At 33.0% G+C, this 16,065-nt stretch overlaps 4 protein-coding genes across 8 annotated transcripts in view; all 4 read left to right on the forward strand.

Moving 5' to 3' along the window:
- Nucleotides 1-125: 125 nt before the first annotated feature.
- LOC124951002 lies at nt 126-5,310 on the forward strand. Of its 2 annotated transcripts, XM_047498663.1 has the most exons (3): nt 3,611-3,804; nt 3,898-4,006; nt 4,224-5,310. In XM_047498663.1, the coding sequence occupies exons 2-3, from the start codon at nt 3,973-3,975 to the stop codon at nt 4,565-4,567; spliced, it is 378 nt and encodes a 125-aa protein (XP_047354619.1). In that variant the 5' UTR covers nt 3,611-3,804; nt 3,898-3,972; the 3' UTR covers nt 4,568-5,310. The 2 variants fall into 2 exon arrangements, with proteins under 2 accessions (XP_047354618.1, XP_047354619.1); XM_047498662.1 differs by lacking the exons at nt 3,611-3,804; nt 3,898-4,006 and adding an exon at nt 126-342.
- Nucleotides 5,311-5,500: 190 nt separating this feature from the next.
- On the forward strand, nt 5,501-7,999 carry LOC124950814 (zinc transporter ZIP9). Its single transcript, XM_047498146.1, has 5 exons — nt 5,501-6,166; nt 6,313-6,442; nt 6,532-6,755; nt 6,819-6,953; nt 7,033-7,999. The coding sequence occupies exons 1-5, from the start codon at nt 6,074-6,076 to the stop codon at nt 7,279-7,281; spliced, it is 831 nt and encodes a 276-aa protein (XP_047354102.1). The 5' UTR covers nt 5,501-6,073; the 3' UTR covers nt 7,282-7,999.
- A 542-nt stretch (nt 8,000-8,541) lies between these two features.
- On the forward strand, nt 8,542-11,024 carry LOC124950813 (unconventional prefoldin RPB5 interactor-like protein). Of its 2 annotated transcripts, XM_047498143.1 has the most exons (6): nt 8,542-9,085; nt 9,267-9,516; nt 9,582-9,731; nt 9,802-9,949; nt 10,047-10,803; nt 10,880-11,024. In XM_047498143.1, the coding sequence occupies exons 1-6, from the start codon at nt 8,996-8,998 to the stop codon at nt 10,997-10,999; spliced, it is 1,515 nt and encodes a 504-aa protein (XP_047354099.1). In that variant the 5' UTR covers nt 8,542-8,995; the 3' UTR covers nt 11,000-11,024. The 2 variants fall into 2 exon arrangements, with proteins under 2 accessions (XP_047354099.1, XP_047354101.1); XM_047498145.1 differs by lacking the exon at nt 8,542-9,085 and having other exon boundaries at nt 9,278-9,516; nt 9,566-9,731.
- Nucleotides 11,025-11,327: 303 nt separating this feature from the next.
- LOC124950812 (probable G-protein coupled receptor 158) overlaps nt 11,328-16,065 on the forward strand; it is a 94,413-nt gene continuing 89,675 nt past the window's right edge. For all 3 annotated transcript variants that reach the window (XM_047498140.1, XM_047498141.1, XM_047498142.1), the window contains exon 1: nt 11,328-15,153. In XM_047498140.1, coding sequence (XP_047354096.1) covers nt 13,572-15,153 — 1,582 coding nt within the window. In that variant the 5' untranslated portion in view covers nt 11,328-13,571. The remainder of the gene's footprint in view (nt 15,154-16,065) is intronic.

The raw sequence follows: 16,065 nt of genomic DNA on the forward strand, positions 1-16,065 counted from the left end.
AACACGGGCTACGAATGTGAACGATTCTTTGGTGACTGGTGGTTCAAGAGGTGAGAGACCATGAGAAGCTGGAGGGGGACAACGGGGCCTCGCCCGGTGAACGGCTATAAATTGCCGGCAAGTGCTTCGGACCCAACCAGTCTTGATCGGAACACTAAGACCCTTTTTTTAGCTATTCCTCTTGGAGGATACTTTGCTTTCACTTGGAATTCATAACGATGAAGCTCATCGCACTCTTCTGCCTTACCGTTGCGGTCGTTCTCGCCGCATCCGAAGACGAAAAGAAGGAGCCAGAACGGCCCAAAACCTTCCGAAGGCTTATACCGGCTGATGTTCTTCGTGGTGAGTTTTCAGCATCGATTTTAACCCTTTTCACTATGGATCTCAGCCGAATAGAACGTGATAATCTTTAGAATGTATCACTTCTTCTTTTTCCTTTCTTTTTCTTTTTCTTTTTCTTTTTCTTTTTATAATTTATACTCGTCTTTGGAAATATTTCAAATGCACACGTGTGTAATAAACACTCCATCCGTTCTCCATGTACACATATATACATGTATACGTAGGTGTTGAAATGATAACCAGTTATGCACTTTCGTCTTTTTACTTTTGTAATCTCAATATTGTCTATAATATAAATTATGTTCATGTAAGTATCTTACAGATGGTTTAATGGAATGAATGAAACATTAAAATCGAATAAACATGGAAAGAGTCGTAAAATTATCGAACGTTCGCCGATATTGACCATTATGTATAAAATAATGAGAACAAAATTAGATACTTGATTGGTTCTGTCTGTCTATCTATCGTCCTTCGTGTCGAAATCCAGTCATACGAAATTCGTTCGATTGATGATTATTTTTTCATCGTGGAAAAAAGAAACAGGGTCGACCGAGTCAGAGCCGATGTTGTTCGGTGAAAGGCACCGTTTATTAAGGTCGTTTGTATGTTCGTAAATAGGGAAGCCCGGAACGTCAGTCGATGAATCTTGCTTTCGGAAAAAGAGAAACATTTACATTTTTAATAAATAAATTAAACATGCCTCGAAAAAAAAAAAAAGAAGTAGATAGTCTTTTTCGTATATAGTATGTCAGATTAAAAGATACATGCTAAGTAGGACGATCTTTAAAACTACAGATATGCATCTGATATTCGTCCAGAGTAGCTTAACGAGTTCAAGTGTCGGAAAGAGAAACTCCGAAACATCGAGATTTAATGTCTTGATGGTATCTTCGATGACTCGAGAACTTTCCAAAATCATTCTTCGTTATATGTAAGCGAAAAATTTTTTTCTTTTACAATATTATTAACGATCCGCGTAGTTTATTATAAGGCGAATTAATCAATGAAAAGTATTGCCTTACCGTAATTAAATTAATTATTTATGGCTTATGGCTATAGAATTATAATTACTATCGATCCATCGGGAACTCCGTTTTTAATTAGAAACCGTCACACGTTCATGATTACCGATGAGAGATATTAATATTAATAAAAAAAAAGTAAAAGAAAAAAAAAAAGAAAAGAAAAAGAAAAAAAAATTATAAACCAATCGTAATGATGAGTAGACTGAAGTAATTAAATAACACACACACATTATGGATTTTATAATTGAATTATGTAAAATTTATGGGGGGAAAAAAAAAAAACATGCCTTTCAGATAACGCAGCCTTGGTATGTTTTACGTTTACTCATAATTATGTCATATAGAAGAATGATGCATAAATTCACGTCTCATTGTTTCCGAGTTTACATTGATTCGACCTTCTGATGTTTTTAAAACTATGCCATACGTATAAATATATTCCTATAAGACAGAAAGTACAAGAAAAGAATGGCTCGGTATCCGTACGAGTAAAAGGTTCGTCAAGCAGCGAATCAGAAAGTGCAAATGAAAGCGACGTCTCGATTTCTTCGATTCGCAAAAGGTCTTCGCCTGTCTCTGTCCCACGGCATTCCAAATCGCCACATCAGCTTTGCGATAGTCACCCTGCTGGACCATGCCGTTATATGCTTACTCACAAGTCGATACTGGTAATATAGACTTCTTAGTGCGTATATGAAAAGAAAGACAAGAAACTATATCCGCGGCAAGAACGTAAGTTCACGAGAAAGTATATTGGTATAACTATCGCTTCTCTATCTTCCTGTAGCAATCTCTATAGTTTTTTAATTCCGTATTTCTCAAGATTTCTCGTATACAACATTCGAATGTTCCTTTATAAGGAGTTTAATATTTTAATGATCTCATGATTAATCTCTTACGTATTATATGATAATAATGATTTCCAGAATATCATCAATTATTCAAATTGATCATATAATACCAAAGGTGTGAACTCTTTTAATATCTAGAAAAATGATATTTAGTTTTAACTCACTTTTAACTCATAACTTCTAATTGATATGGCCTCGATATCCGTTATGCGTTGCTCTAGTCCCAGATTCCCAGGAATACTTGAATTACCGACAATGACCTCGTTACTCCTATTAACCAATGGCGTAGTTAAGTTCAGGGATAGCGCGTATTTAAGATCTTTTAAGTGTCGTTTCATTAGCATAACCCTTTATGGCAATTTTTCTTTGAAAGTGGTATGGTGTCTAGACTTACGTAAACAAACGGTAGCCGTAGGAAAGTGTGATCGCGAGCCTACTATCATAAGATCTATTACAGAATCTTAAGGCTACGATCGCTGCACATACTAATTACAGTCTTGCGTTTATTCTCTTTCGATTTGCAATATCGTGACATGTATATTCTCGATACGTCTTATTGTTTTTTATTATTATTATATGTCCGAGTCCAAAGAATAGAATTTTTAAATTTTTGAAAAAAGAAAATTAGGTCATCATCCGATCCTATATGCAATATTTTTCTCGAGGACAATGAACGTTTTAACTCGGCGACGAATATAACGGTACTTACTACCGAGAAAGAGAACCGCCGAACAGTTATTTTAAAATAAGACCAAAGAAGAATGACCAATATTTCACATATTATATTATATCTCTTATATTAAAGTCACGATAAGATTCACGATGAGATTCTTTTTAGAATCGTATTGTTACATGAAATCAGATGCAGAGATGAAATCTAGGAAGCACGAGTTTAGCAGTTAACTGGATCCGTTGGTATCTTGCTTACAAACGACGCTCAAAATGCATATGTGCAACATATGCCGACAAGAAAGCGAGAAATTGGAGATGCGAGTACACTCTTATGATATTCACTTTCTTCTCGCTCTGTCAGAGAAACTACATTAGAGAACCTGCTCTTAAATGCATGCTCGAATCATATGAAAAGGCAACATGGTCGTTTGCTCTTTCGTAGATTCAGATTCGAGAAGATGTAAAGTTGCCCTTTTTCTTTTTTAAGATGAAAGTTATAAAAAGAAAGTAAAAAAAGAAAGTAAAAATAAAAAGGAAAAGAATATCAATAAAATATATATTCAACTTTTTAAGAATAAAATTATCACACAATTAAATTAGATTGAGAAATATGTTTCGCTAATCGTACATGTCTATATATAAATAAATACGATTCCATTCGAAAGCAAGGTCTTCTACATATTATATTTACACATTGAAGATGTATAAATACATTCTATCTCAGAATCGAAGCGCTATGTCGCGATGTATCTGTATCACCGTTTCGCAAAAGATTTACGTTGACGTTAAATGTTTCACATCTAAGACCTTCGTTTTATGGATGACGTTGAGATAAGTAGAGCGAGCCGATTATTTAAGTAAAGTTGATACGCCATTACGTAGTTTGTATGTACATAATTGTACAAATGATGGTGAGTCAAAGTCTAAAGCTTAGATTCTAAGGCGTTGACGGCACATCGTTGTTATTGCCATTGTCGTTGATATTATCGTTTTCGTCGTTGTAGCTCTTGCATAAACGGTATTCCGGTGTGTGACAGTGAAAGTGTTTCTCCTTGAAGTTTCTACTGTGATCATTGTCGATGAAACTTCAAGTTATGCATACAATAGATGAAGGTACTCGATGACAATAGAATTATACCTACGATTCGTCTCAGGCGCGTGATTCGATAAGATACGAATGACTCATGTTCGGAGAAAATTAGATAATAATTGTTTTCGTGAGAGTTATCAGACAATTTGAATTTATGCAAATTCATTGATTGACGAAGAAATATATGATAAATATTAAAATTTTCTGATTAATCTCGTTCTCTTTATTATCTTTTCACAGATTTCCCTGGCATGTGCTTCGCTTCAACCAGATGCGCTACCATTGAACCAAACAAAACTTGGGAGCTTTCACCGTTCTGTGGTAGATCAACTTGTATAGCAGCTGACGATAATTCTGGTCGCCTTTTCGAACTTGTAGAAGATTGCGGACCTTTACCAAAGGCCAATCCAAAATGCAAACTTTCTGATAAAACCAACAAGACGGCCAGCTTCCCAGACTGTTGTCCGATTTTCGAATGCGAGGAGGGCGCCAAACTTGAATATCCTGAGATTCCAACTTTGCCACCACCGACGGAAATCTTTGAAATTGAAAAAATAACGGAAACGTCAACGGCGAAAGCTTAATGCATTGCGCACCCTATTTTTGTTCTTTTTTGTCCCCCTCTTCCCTGATTATCTTATTCGAAAGCGAATAACACTTTTAAGCTCTCTCAATCACGCCCGATTTCTAATTAGTATCGCATCGTATCCTCATCATGGCGAAATAGATCGTAATAGTGCCGTGAATAATTGGCCCCTGGCAACTGGTTAACAACTTGTATCATTAATTTTACTTGCAAATTTATACGAAATGTTACTTTCACTTCGATTCCGGGTTATAATACTATCGATCAAAACTCGGCACATCCGAGGAACCTTTAGATACTTTCGTCTAAATATTAGAAGACAGCAAGATCGTTAAAATTTTTCTTAATACATGCTCAATGATTAGCTGCGCTACGCTTTTGCTGGTTCGTCATGGTTCAAACATAATGCTCCTTGGTTCGTACTTAATGCTCCTTGCACGAGAATTTCGCCAAGCTTGCATTTGTCGATCCTAATTTCCTTAGCAACATATGCGTTTTCACGATTGCAACTTTCTCATGTTATTTCTGCACATCACGATTGCGAAATCAAAATACGATCTTTTCGCATTATTATCGTCCTTATGTTTATGACGTGCACCTCTCCTAATATAATTAATGTGATCCCGCTAATTTTCGTACTTTATGCCAGTGATACTGTATAAACGAACTTGCATATGCATTTTAAATGTGTGTGATCCTAAGTATACTATAAAATAATAAATTAATATCTATTTAAAAAAAGAAAAAAGAAGAATTATTATTTTTATTTTTCCCTCATATCTTTTGAAACAATTTTTTAAGTATATGAAAGGGAACAAAATATATTTTTTTTCTTTTATATATATATATATATATATATATATATATATATATCGATATGATCGATTTATTTCACAATAATCATATAATACATTGTTTATTTATTTTTTTTTATAATAAATTATTATTTAATTTTTAAATAGTTTATTAACAAAACGATTTATTAATTTTCTTTTTTTCTTTTCGTTAATATTAAATGCTTTTTGATATTTTCGATTTTCTAATACGAAATTCGCGCGTTAACAAAAAGGATAAAACATAACCTATGATGACCATTAGCGCTCTTAGCGCTAGTTACTATAGATCTTCTCACGATGTTAAATGTTACATCTTTTATTACAAATGTCCCTAATATTTGTAACTAGTGTTTTGTACGTGGGCGTTATATTTACTTGTAGTTTTGTTAGATTATTTTCTTTGTATGTATTAAAAACATAGTGAACATCTATGGACTTTTCCTAATTTATATCACAAAGTAACTTCCTTCCTTTACCACTCTACCTACTTTCGTCGATGTTGCTACGTCAACAGAAACAGATTAAAAGAAGCGATGAGAACTGTCATTATCAGCATGTGGTAGCTAAAGCAGTTAATATTTTAAAAACAATTATTACAAACGTTTACACTGTTTGTAATGTGTAAATCTTAATTAAATAAATTAATTTTGACATAAATCATTTTTAAAATGTCAGAGAGCTCGATAATATGGCTCTCTTTAGTTATGTTAGGTGGCTCGTATTTGGCCGGTTTTTTGCCGTTAATTATGAATTTATCGGAGGTAAGATTATTTGTCCATTAAAATTATTCGATTATACTATATCTGTGATGATTTATAATATCACTATTATACATTCAAAGCTATTGATTAGATGTCCTTTAATACATATTGGAATTATTTGTTATAAAGTGTTAATATATTTTTAGGACAAATTGCAATTAGTATCTGTACTTGGAGCTGGGCTCCTTGTTGGAACTGCATTGGCTGTAATAATACCTGAAGGTATAAGAGCATTATTTACAGCCCCTCCTGGTAGTGATCATCAACAGAGCGATAGTAAGCTGTTATATAATTTTACACTTTTAAAATATAATACTATCCTAACAAAATTTAAAGATTATATATTTGTATTGTATGTTTTATAGGTGATCTACATTCTTTGATAGGGATTAGCTTAGTACTCGGTTTTATATTTATGCTCTTGGTCGATCAATGTACAAGAAGAGGTGGAGGTAAGGAGAAAAGTTTTACTGCTACATTAGGCCTTGTCGTTCATGCAGCTGCAGATGGAGTAGCATTAGGTGCTGCAGCAACAACCTCGCAAGCTGATGTTGAAGTCATAGTATTTCTAGCAATCATGCTACATAAAGTAAGACCAAAGTAAATTTAAACAAAAATAGATTTATTCATAATGAAATACTTTCTATGACAGGCCCCTGCTGCATTTGGCCTAGTATCTTTTTTACTTCATGAAGGAGTGGAAAAAAAGAAAATAGGAAAACATTTATTAGTATTTTCTCTTTCTGCACCCTGCCTTGCACTTCTAACATATTTTGGTATTGGAAAAGTAAGTTTTAAAATTATTTTTTAATATGCTTTTTCATTGCCACGCAAGTAAATGCATTTATATTCTTTGTATATTTTAGGAAGGTAAGGAAACCCTCAGTAATGTCAATGCGACAGGACTAGCAATGTTATTCAGTGCAGGAACTTTTCTATATGTAGCTACTGTACATGTTTTACCAGAATTAATGACCAGAGAAGTTAATTATTCTCGTTTACCAACAACTGAAGCAACAACAACAAGTGTCTCTGGTCTTAGATTTAAAGAAATATTAGTATTAGTAATTGGTTCATTTTTACCATCACTACTTACAACTGGACATCAACATTGATACAGAGCTCATATTTTATACTACACCAGTTTCACTCATTGCCCTCATAAATTTTTATAATTTAATTTTTTATACACGTAAAAACGAAAATTTTTTGAGACGTGTATGAATACAGCAATCTCTGTTGTTAAACGATATGTATATAACATTATTTGAAATCGAATTTAAAGAATACTTTAGATACTATTATGAAAAAATATTATTTAAAGATCAACAAACAGATCTTATAAATTTTTTGTTATTCTAGTATTTCTGTACATCATAATGATAAACTATTTCTTCTTCAAAGTTTAATGAATACAGGGATATCATTAAATATGGTTTTAGGGGACAGTAATGAATTCTTAATTTAAAATATATTATTATTGCATTATAAATAATGCATAAAACGATAAAATTTTGTGCGATAAACTATCTAAAGAAGGACGATTATAAATATGAAAATATTTTTCTGTTGATAATACTGATAAAATAATCATATATTAAAATTTCTATGTGATAAAAATATTTGATTAGAAAGATGCATTTATTTTATAATTAAATTATGTTTTAGATAATTTTTATTATGTTTGACACATACAATGAAATTATTGTATTTTTCGCAATTAAAAATAATATATTAAATCTTGAAAACCATATGCATACGAAAACAAACATATATTTTAATGTATTTTAAAGATATGTGTATCTTGACATATAAAGAATTTTTTTATTCACAGATGCAATTGTCATCCCATACCATCTATAGTAAATTAAATAATGAACAAATAATTGTAAACACCTTATTTACTCAGATTATATTTTTTAAAATAATAAATTATTACAATCATTTTTCTACATTCGATCTTACGTATCTTTGTTTATATTTCTTTTCTTTAATTACTTTATATATTTTCATTTATTTCAAATAATTGTGAATTGGTAAAAACAAAAATCAGGATTTCATATAAATCATTCTCAGAGAGTTGAATAAATGGTATTCGTGTACTATACGATCAAATAACCGAGCATTTAATCATACATATCGGCATTATATGAATCATGAAAGTTGGTAGAAGTGTCACGTGAAATCGTACTTATCGAGATATGTTTATATCGATAATTTTATTTGAATTTGTAGAGATCTCATTGGTTTTCAATAGTGTCAATCAGTATTGCCAAGATCGAGAGAAAATAGAAAATAATGGGGAAAAAGTAGTGGTAGACGAATCATAAGACATAATTTGTATCAGGTATATATGGTAATATAGGTATAGTGTGATAGTGAGACATAATGTCATGTCAGGTCGTCTAGACATTTTATCTAGTAATGTAGGTTGTTGATACGTTTTGGTATATTATTATTTTTGTTAATATTCACTTTACGCGTTTATTAATATACTCTATCGAAGTCAAATCTTTCGTTTAAATGTAATTTATTTTAAATGTTTAAGAAGTGATTTTCTCACAACTAAAATACATAAATAAGTAGCAAAAAATGAACGTATAGTAATATGTTGTATTTTTAAAATGAATATACATAATCTATTTTGTGTGTGACTATAAAATTATAAGTTTCACATATAGTTGCATTGAAATGTAATCATGTTATTGTTCATTTTAAATTTATAATTCATAATACGTCACGTTTCATATTGCAAAATAAATTCTTGGTTTCATAACCTCTATACGTTGTAACTCGTATGCTTTTATACCATTGAACGATTTAATCAAAATGAATGGAACGGTATTGGATGTTTCAAATGAGAATTTAAAGTCAATAAAAGAGTATCAGCAAATACTTTTAAATCAAGCACTTACACAGGTATCTATATGAATGAATTAGTCGTTATTACAAATTATTTCATTCTGTAATAATTCTATTACATAGTGCATGTAACTCTTTACTTATGTTAAAATATTTATACTTCTTTATATGGTGATTTATTTTTAATATGGTGATCATACAATTGTATATGTATGATTGTAATGATTTAATATTACAGGGAATTCAGAGAAATGAAGAACGGTTCAAGGTATGGACTGAATATAAGAAGAGTCATAAAAAAGTTATAGAAGCACTTGAGAAGTTACCTTTAGAATTAACAATTAATTGTATGGTACCTATTGGTAAACGTGCATTTATGAAAGGAAAATTAATACACACTAATGAGATTTTGGCTTGTCTTGGAGAAAACTACTTTGCAAAGTATAGTGCTGCACAGGCAATTGCTCTATGCAATCGTAGAATTCAATGTACGTGTATACACTACACAGAGTATTTTATTTGTAACGTTTATAATAGTTTTTCTCTCTTTCAGCTGCCGATGAGATGTTGACAAATTTGGAGAAGGAAAGAAATTTATATGAAATGAGACAATTTATTCCTCAAGAGTTTGATGTTTTTGATAAAAAAGAAAGGGCAGATTTAGTAGAACATTGGGATGATAAGAAATTAGATGAATGGAGAGGTGACTGTTAGAAAAAATATTAATTTACCCAAAGTAGTATTTGTATATTGAAGTTGAATTTTCTTTATAGCTGAACACAGAGAAAGAGAAAAAGAGTATCACAAAAAACTTTCAGAATTAAGGAAAAAAGAAAAGACTGATATTCGAACTGAAGAAGATCTTTTTGAAAGATTAGATGAATTGGAACTTCAAGAGGAATTAGCAGATGAAATAAATAGGTCTTTATATTATTAGTTTACTTTACTATATTAATTGTAAGTTCTGATGTTTCTTCTATATTTTATTATTTCTTTTTTTACTTTTAATTTTTATTAGATTAGAAGATGAACGTGCAAAATTTTATGGAGAAGAATTAGAAGAAGGAGAAGTATATTATGAATCAGAATTAGAAGAAGAAAGTTCGAACGACGAACATTCTTTGGAAGAAATAGAAAAAGAATTGAACAAATTGAAAGAGATTCGAATGGGCAAAAGTACGAACGTACAATCAACGGAATCTAATATGATCAATACTATTGTACATACAGAAAATGAAATATCTAATAGTTATTCCAACAAAACTGAAGAAGTAGAGAAAACATTATTAAAAAGTATTAGCAACGTTTCCTGTAATAATCATAATGAAGATGAATCGTTTAAGATTGCTAAATCAAAAAGTATGAGTGACATAAGTAACGAGGAAGTAAAATTAAAGGAGAAGAGAAGAGTATCGTTTGTAGAACCAGATTTTTCGACTTACAATGACGATAGTAAAATAGTTTCTATTAAAAGTCAAGATGAACAATGTACAGAATTATCGAATGACAATTTAGATGATTCTGAAGATGATATTATTCGAATTGAATTTAAACATACAGACAATAATTTATATATACCAGAGCTCACGGGAAATGAAATAACATCTCCAAGAGATATATACAAAATGTTTTCTAAACCAAAATCTATTTTGAAAAGATCACCCAACGATGTAATGCCACCACAAAATACTTCTTTACCAACATATAATTCAGAAGAAGAAGAAGAAGAAGAAGAAGAGGAAAATGAAGGGATTAAACCTTCCGCGTACAATTTTGTAAGTAAATATTTATTTAGCAAATTCAATTGTTTCATCAAAGAGTATAACATATATTTTAATTTTATTATTTTAGATTGTAAAGGACATTTGCGAGAAGGAATTAGCAAACTCTAAGAAAAAGAATGTCGATATTATGCAGGACAAGAAACTAGTCAGTAGATTTAGGATGGAACGTTCTACGTTAAAAAAATAAAATAAATATATCGATCGCCACATAATTGAATCCTTGTTTATTTTCTTAAATTTCACGTTATAATTAATTTTAGTTAGAAATCATTAGATATTTTAATCCTAATAAATTCTAATTATTAATCATATCTATGTCGAGCGATGCTATGAGAGCTAATTAATAAATAAGCTTTATCGTTTAAATCCATTTTAATGAATCATTTGGAATGGTTTCGTGCTCGACAAAATCAATGAATTTCTCACCTATTCATTTATTCGCGTGGTGTAGCATAAAGGACAAAGGGCTTACGTAACATAGCACTTGGAATGCAAACGAGACGAGGAATACCGTGATTAGGAGTACGATTAGTGTAACGATCTTTATCTCGTGACAACGATTAAAAGCTTCGCAAGTTCGATTCGTACGTGAGAACCTTGATGTTTATTAACAGATTATATCATGAAAAAAAAAGGATTTCTCTCTCTCTCTTTCTCTCTCTCTCTCTCTCTCCCTCCCTCCCTCCCACTTTTTTTCTAACTATCTTTCATAAATTTATTCAATCTTAAGATCACCGATAAAACAAAGGCTATAAAATTACTTGGCTCAAAATACATGTCATAATACACATATAATAGAAGAACATTGACGTTAATCTCTTTGTTTATTAGTATCTCTGTTAAATCATTTTTTTCGCATTACTATAAGAAGAACGATGACGTATATTAGAAATAGAATATCTTTCATTTTTTTTTTTTATTTTTTGTCGTGTAATATAATATCGTGCGAAAAATAGACGGCCTAGATAATAGGGATGACAAGTGAGATCTCGCGAGCGATCGTCCTTGGATTAATTAAAAAGGATGGCATAAAAAAAGAAATAGAAATAAAAAAGAAAGAAAAATAGGAATAGAAAGTGCTTTTGGAACGAATAAAAAATGATTGAGGTGTACAACAATTAAAGTTGTTCACGTCATATATATTTGTCTATATACGAATATGTAATTATGTAGGTACATAATTGTTTTAAGTAGATACTCGCAGACAATGAGGTAAATTCTATATTATTTGTACTGGTTCTCATTTTGAATGAGAATTTAATTAGAACATGTGTTAAAACGTCAAGGTATCTTTCAAAGCAAGGACAAAATTTAAGTGTGTAATTGAATCTCGTAATTTAATTTTAAATTTCATCCATCTCAAAGGTAAATTTCAAAGGTAAATGAAAAATGAAAGGATTCGGATCCTTTTGATCAATCGATCTTTTTCTATGCGGTTCATTGACTTCCATTAATCTATATTTGAACAAAAGTAATGCGATTTGTATTGAAAACTTATTCCAGTCACGTCAGTTTTAAAATCACGAAGAAAATAGAAAGAGTTTGGTCTAAATTCTTTGAAGAAAATCGGACAGAAGGATTAGTGTTTGTCATTTGTATATATGTCTCTGTATGTGTGTATGTGTGTATGTGTGTGTGTGTGAGAGGAGGAATGAGAGAGACAGGAGACATGCGCTCTACGTGCGTTTCCCTTTCTTGTTGCAACGTCTCTTCGTAGGGTAGCAGCCAGTTTTCATCCCTCAGTTCAACGCCGCGTGCGAGCGTGACACGATGAGAGACTACGGCTCACATTTTTTCACGCTTTTTTCTAACTAAAATTACTAACTCTCGGTGTCACGTTTTTCTCGCTTTCCCCTTTTACGTGCTCTTTTCCAATCACCGAACTTGTTGAAAGGAAAAAGAGACACAATGACATTCGTACCAATTTATGACTTTTATCCGTAGTCTTACGATAAGATGTAAAAAAAATCTACTATTTCTTCATCCCCTCTTTCTATCTCTATCTTCTTATCGTCTTAATTGTACTTATCTTGTTTCTTGAAAAAAAAGAAAAAACAAAAAAAAAAAAAGACCAAAATAAAACAAAACAAAACAAAAAAAAAGAAAGAAAGAAAGAAAAAAAAAAGAAAAGAAAAAACGAGCAAAGTATCGAAATCGTAATCGGAGCAAAAAAAGAGACAAGAAAATGGAAGAGAGAATCGGTATCGATGAATCTCCATTGAAATTACGAGCGTGAAAGTGACCGAACTATTTTTTGTTTTGACGCTCCTCATCCCTATCTATCTAACTTTCTCTCTTTTTCTCTCACTTATCTATGTTCCCTTAAGGCGACGAAGATCGTAGAAAATCGATAAATGATGCTCGTTCGGTCGATCGACCGATTCTCGATAAGAAAATTCGATTCTCGTAAATAACGTACGTTCGACGGAGATTTTTTTTCCCTTCATATCGATTAAACACCTCGAAGAAGGCCTCCTCTGTCTTTCAGGGTGACACGAAGGGAATCAGTCATGTCGATGTCGTTGTCGCTTGCGAGATCGAGAAAGACGGGCACGTTTTTGCGATCGTCCAAGTGGAAGGTGCAGTGCCTTGTGGCGTTGGAATTTCGTTCAAAGGGATAAGAGAAGGAAAAGGGGAAAGAAGGAAAAGAAGAACTAGCTAAACTCTTTGACGTCCGCATCCTGACGAAAAATAATACAAATCGGAAATAGAATTGCAAAAGATATTGTCGTTGTCAAAAATGAATAGTGCCAATTGTGATGATAGTGTGGTCACACAATGACGTGATTTATCACGCGAAAGTATCCTCGGAAAAGAGGGGGGGGGAAAGGAAGGAGAAAGTTCCTGATGATCGAAAAGAAGAAGGGATAGATCTAACGATGAGTGTCAGTAAATTTCGTTACGCTCTTGTCCTGCTCGCGTTTACGCGCGAATTTTTATTAATAACAAGTGAGAAGGAATCAACGGAGATCGAAATGTCGAAGGAGTATCTGCATCGTCAACAGAGTCATCGGCAACGATCCTTTGCCATGAATCGATTGTTGGATAAAAGCTCGCGAGAGGAGGATTCAACAAGCTCGAAGAATTATGTGGTTTTTGTCGAAACACCAGCTAATGGAAAGACACGAGGTGTAACCTCGGAATTATTGTCGAGTAAAGAAATTGAAAAAGAATTGGAGACGAATATTGAGAAACCGCAAACGACTCAGATCAGACATGGCAGATCTCGTAGTCATTTCGTTAGGCAAATCAAACTCGAAGATCTGGAGTCGTTGCGTGTTAGGACAAAAAGGATACATCTTTCTTCAAATTTTACCGAGGAGGAAAAGGAGGATGAAGATTCGAGTTATTCGAGGAGATACGAGTCAAGAGAAAGTAGGGAAGGTAAAGGGGATGATACGACAAAGAAGGATCGATGGTCTTACGGTACCCCAGAGACGTGGACCGAGTCAACGAGACAATTGAACGAGCTAATTCGTAAAGTCTTTCGACAGCACGCTGACGTACCTCGTATCGAGCATCATGAGAAAGAAGAAGATATCTTGATCAACAAGTTTAAAAAAATTTCTCGATCAGGTAAGCATCGAATCGAGGATCCTTTCGATTCTACGGAGAATTCGATCATCGCTTATGGCCGTGTTTTGCATTCTTCAACGATCGACGAAGACTCCTCGAAGATCGATACCAACGAAAATGATTTCGATGATGTATCTATCGAGAATTCCGACAAGTTCGTTGTTCGACAAGTTGTTGAAAACAGTTCAATAACTAAAATCAATGATTATGACGATGTAGAAAAAAGTGACACGACAGACGTAAATATAGATAATCTTCCAATGAAACGACATCCCGAGAAGGAATCCGTCCAAGTCGACATCGTCACGAGATTTCTTCGTATAATCGAGAATCAACATTTACTCGGGGAAAACTGTACCGCCGGTACTGATCTCAATCTCGGCGAAGGTGTCGTCGACCGTTACGCTCAAGAAAGATTCCGGCTGGAGGCAAATTTCGCCGTAAATCGGGCCAACATGCTTACCAGGTTATGGAAATATGCACCTGAGGTGATGCTTTCCTCGGAATATCTTCTTCATGCAAGCGTCCTTTCAATGGTCGAATTCGATGAAGATATCTTTGCCGCTGGTAATTGTTACGACAAGCTTCAATATAAAGATCACTGGCTCTATTGTCCCTTTGCTCATCGCCTTCAGGATCAGGAGGGTGTTTTAGTAAAGGACTTAGCAATCGAGTATAAGTACTTGAGCAACAGCAGCGAGTGGTTTTACATTGCCAGGAAGAACGCCGAGAGGGTTATTGCCAGTAACAACCAATTTAGCCGAGGTGAGTGTACGTCCTAGTATTCTTGTAGCGGACAATAGATCGGTTCACTTGGAGTCTATGCTTCTATAACGATCTTCTGCTCACCGTTTTTGTCTCTCTCTCTCTCTCTCCTCCCCCCCCCTCTCTCTCTCTTTCTCTTACTTTTGTTGGCAACGTACTCCTGTATATCGGAATTATGCGAATCACTTGAGTTGGAAATGAAGAGAGAGAGAGAGAGAGAGAGAGAGAGAGAGAGAGAAAGATAAGAGGATGGATATGTGAATGTTAGGAGAATGGAGAATCTCAATGGTTTTTGTTATCTATATATAGCTCCGACTTTTACGTAAAATTTATAAGATCAGAAGAATATGAGCAGTAATGGCTCGATTAGATTCGTATTAAGTATTATTTTATTATTTCATATTTGTAATATTTTTGTCTTTTTTTTTTTTTTTCTTTTTCATCTAAAATCGTGTTCCCTCATTCGTTAGACTTTGCGTGACACATGGTACTCGGGAAAAGTTAAAACGATTTATGCGTAGCCACGCGTCGTTCAAAATGTTCATTTTCATCCTTCAGTATTCAATAGGGACACAAAATTCATGTTACGCGAGAAGTATAAAATATGCCAGGTCGTTGTAATTGACGACAATTAATTTTACAATTAATCCAGTTAAATCGGTACGTGCGGTATCAGTAGGCGTTTCCACTTGTTACGTCGTAAATCGCTTTAATAGCCATAATAAGACGGAACGTATGAGGGTTTTATCCACCTCTATGCTCTAATCGACATTGGATAAAACGTAGCATTAATTAAAACATATTTTACAAAAGAATCAAATTTGTTTTAGCCTTTTCTTTTTATTCGGAAAATCTTAATTAGCTTCATAATATTTTTTCTTACTATTTTTGTTTGTGAACGTACGTTATAGT

The sequence above is a fragment of the Vespa velutina genome, chromosome 8 (genome assembly GCF_912470025.1).
Source record: "Vespa velutina chromosome 8, iVesVel2.1, whole genome shotgun sequence".
Taxonomy (NCBI): Eukaryota; Metazoa; Arthropoda; class Insecta; order Hymenoptera; family Vespidae; genus Vespa; species Vespa velutina.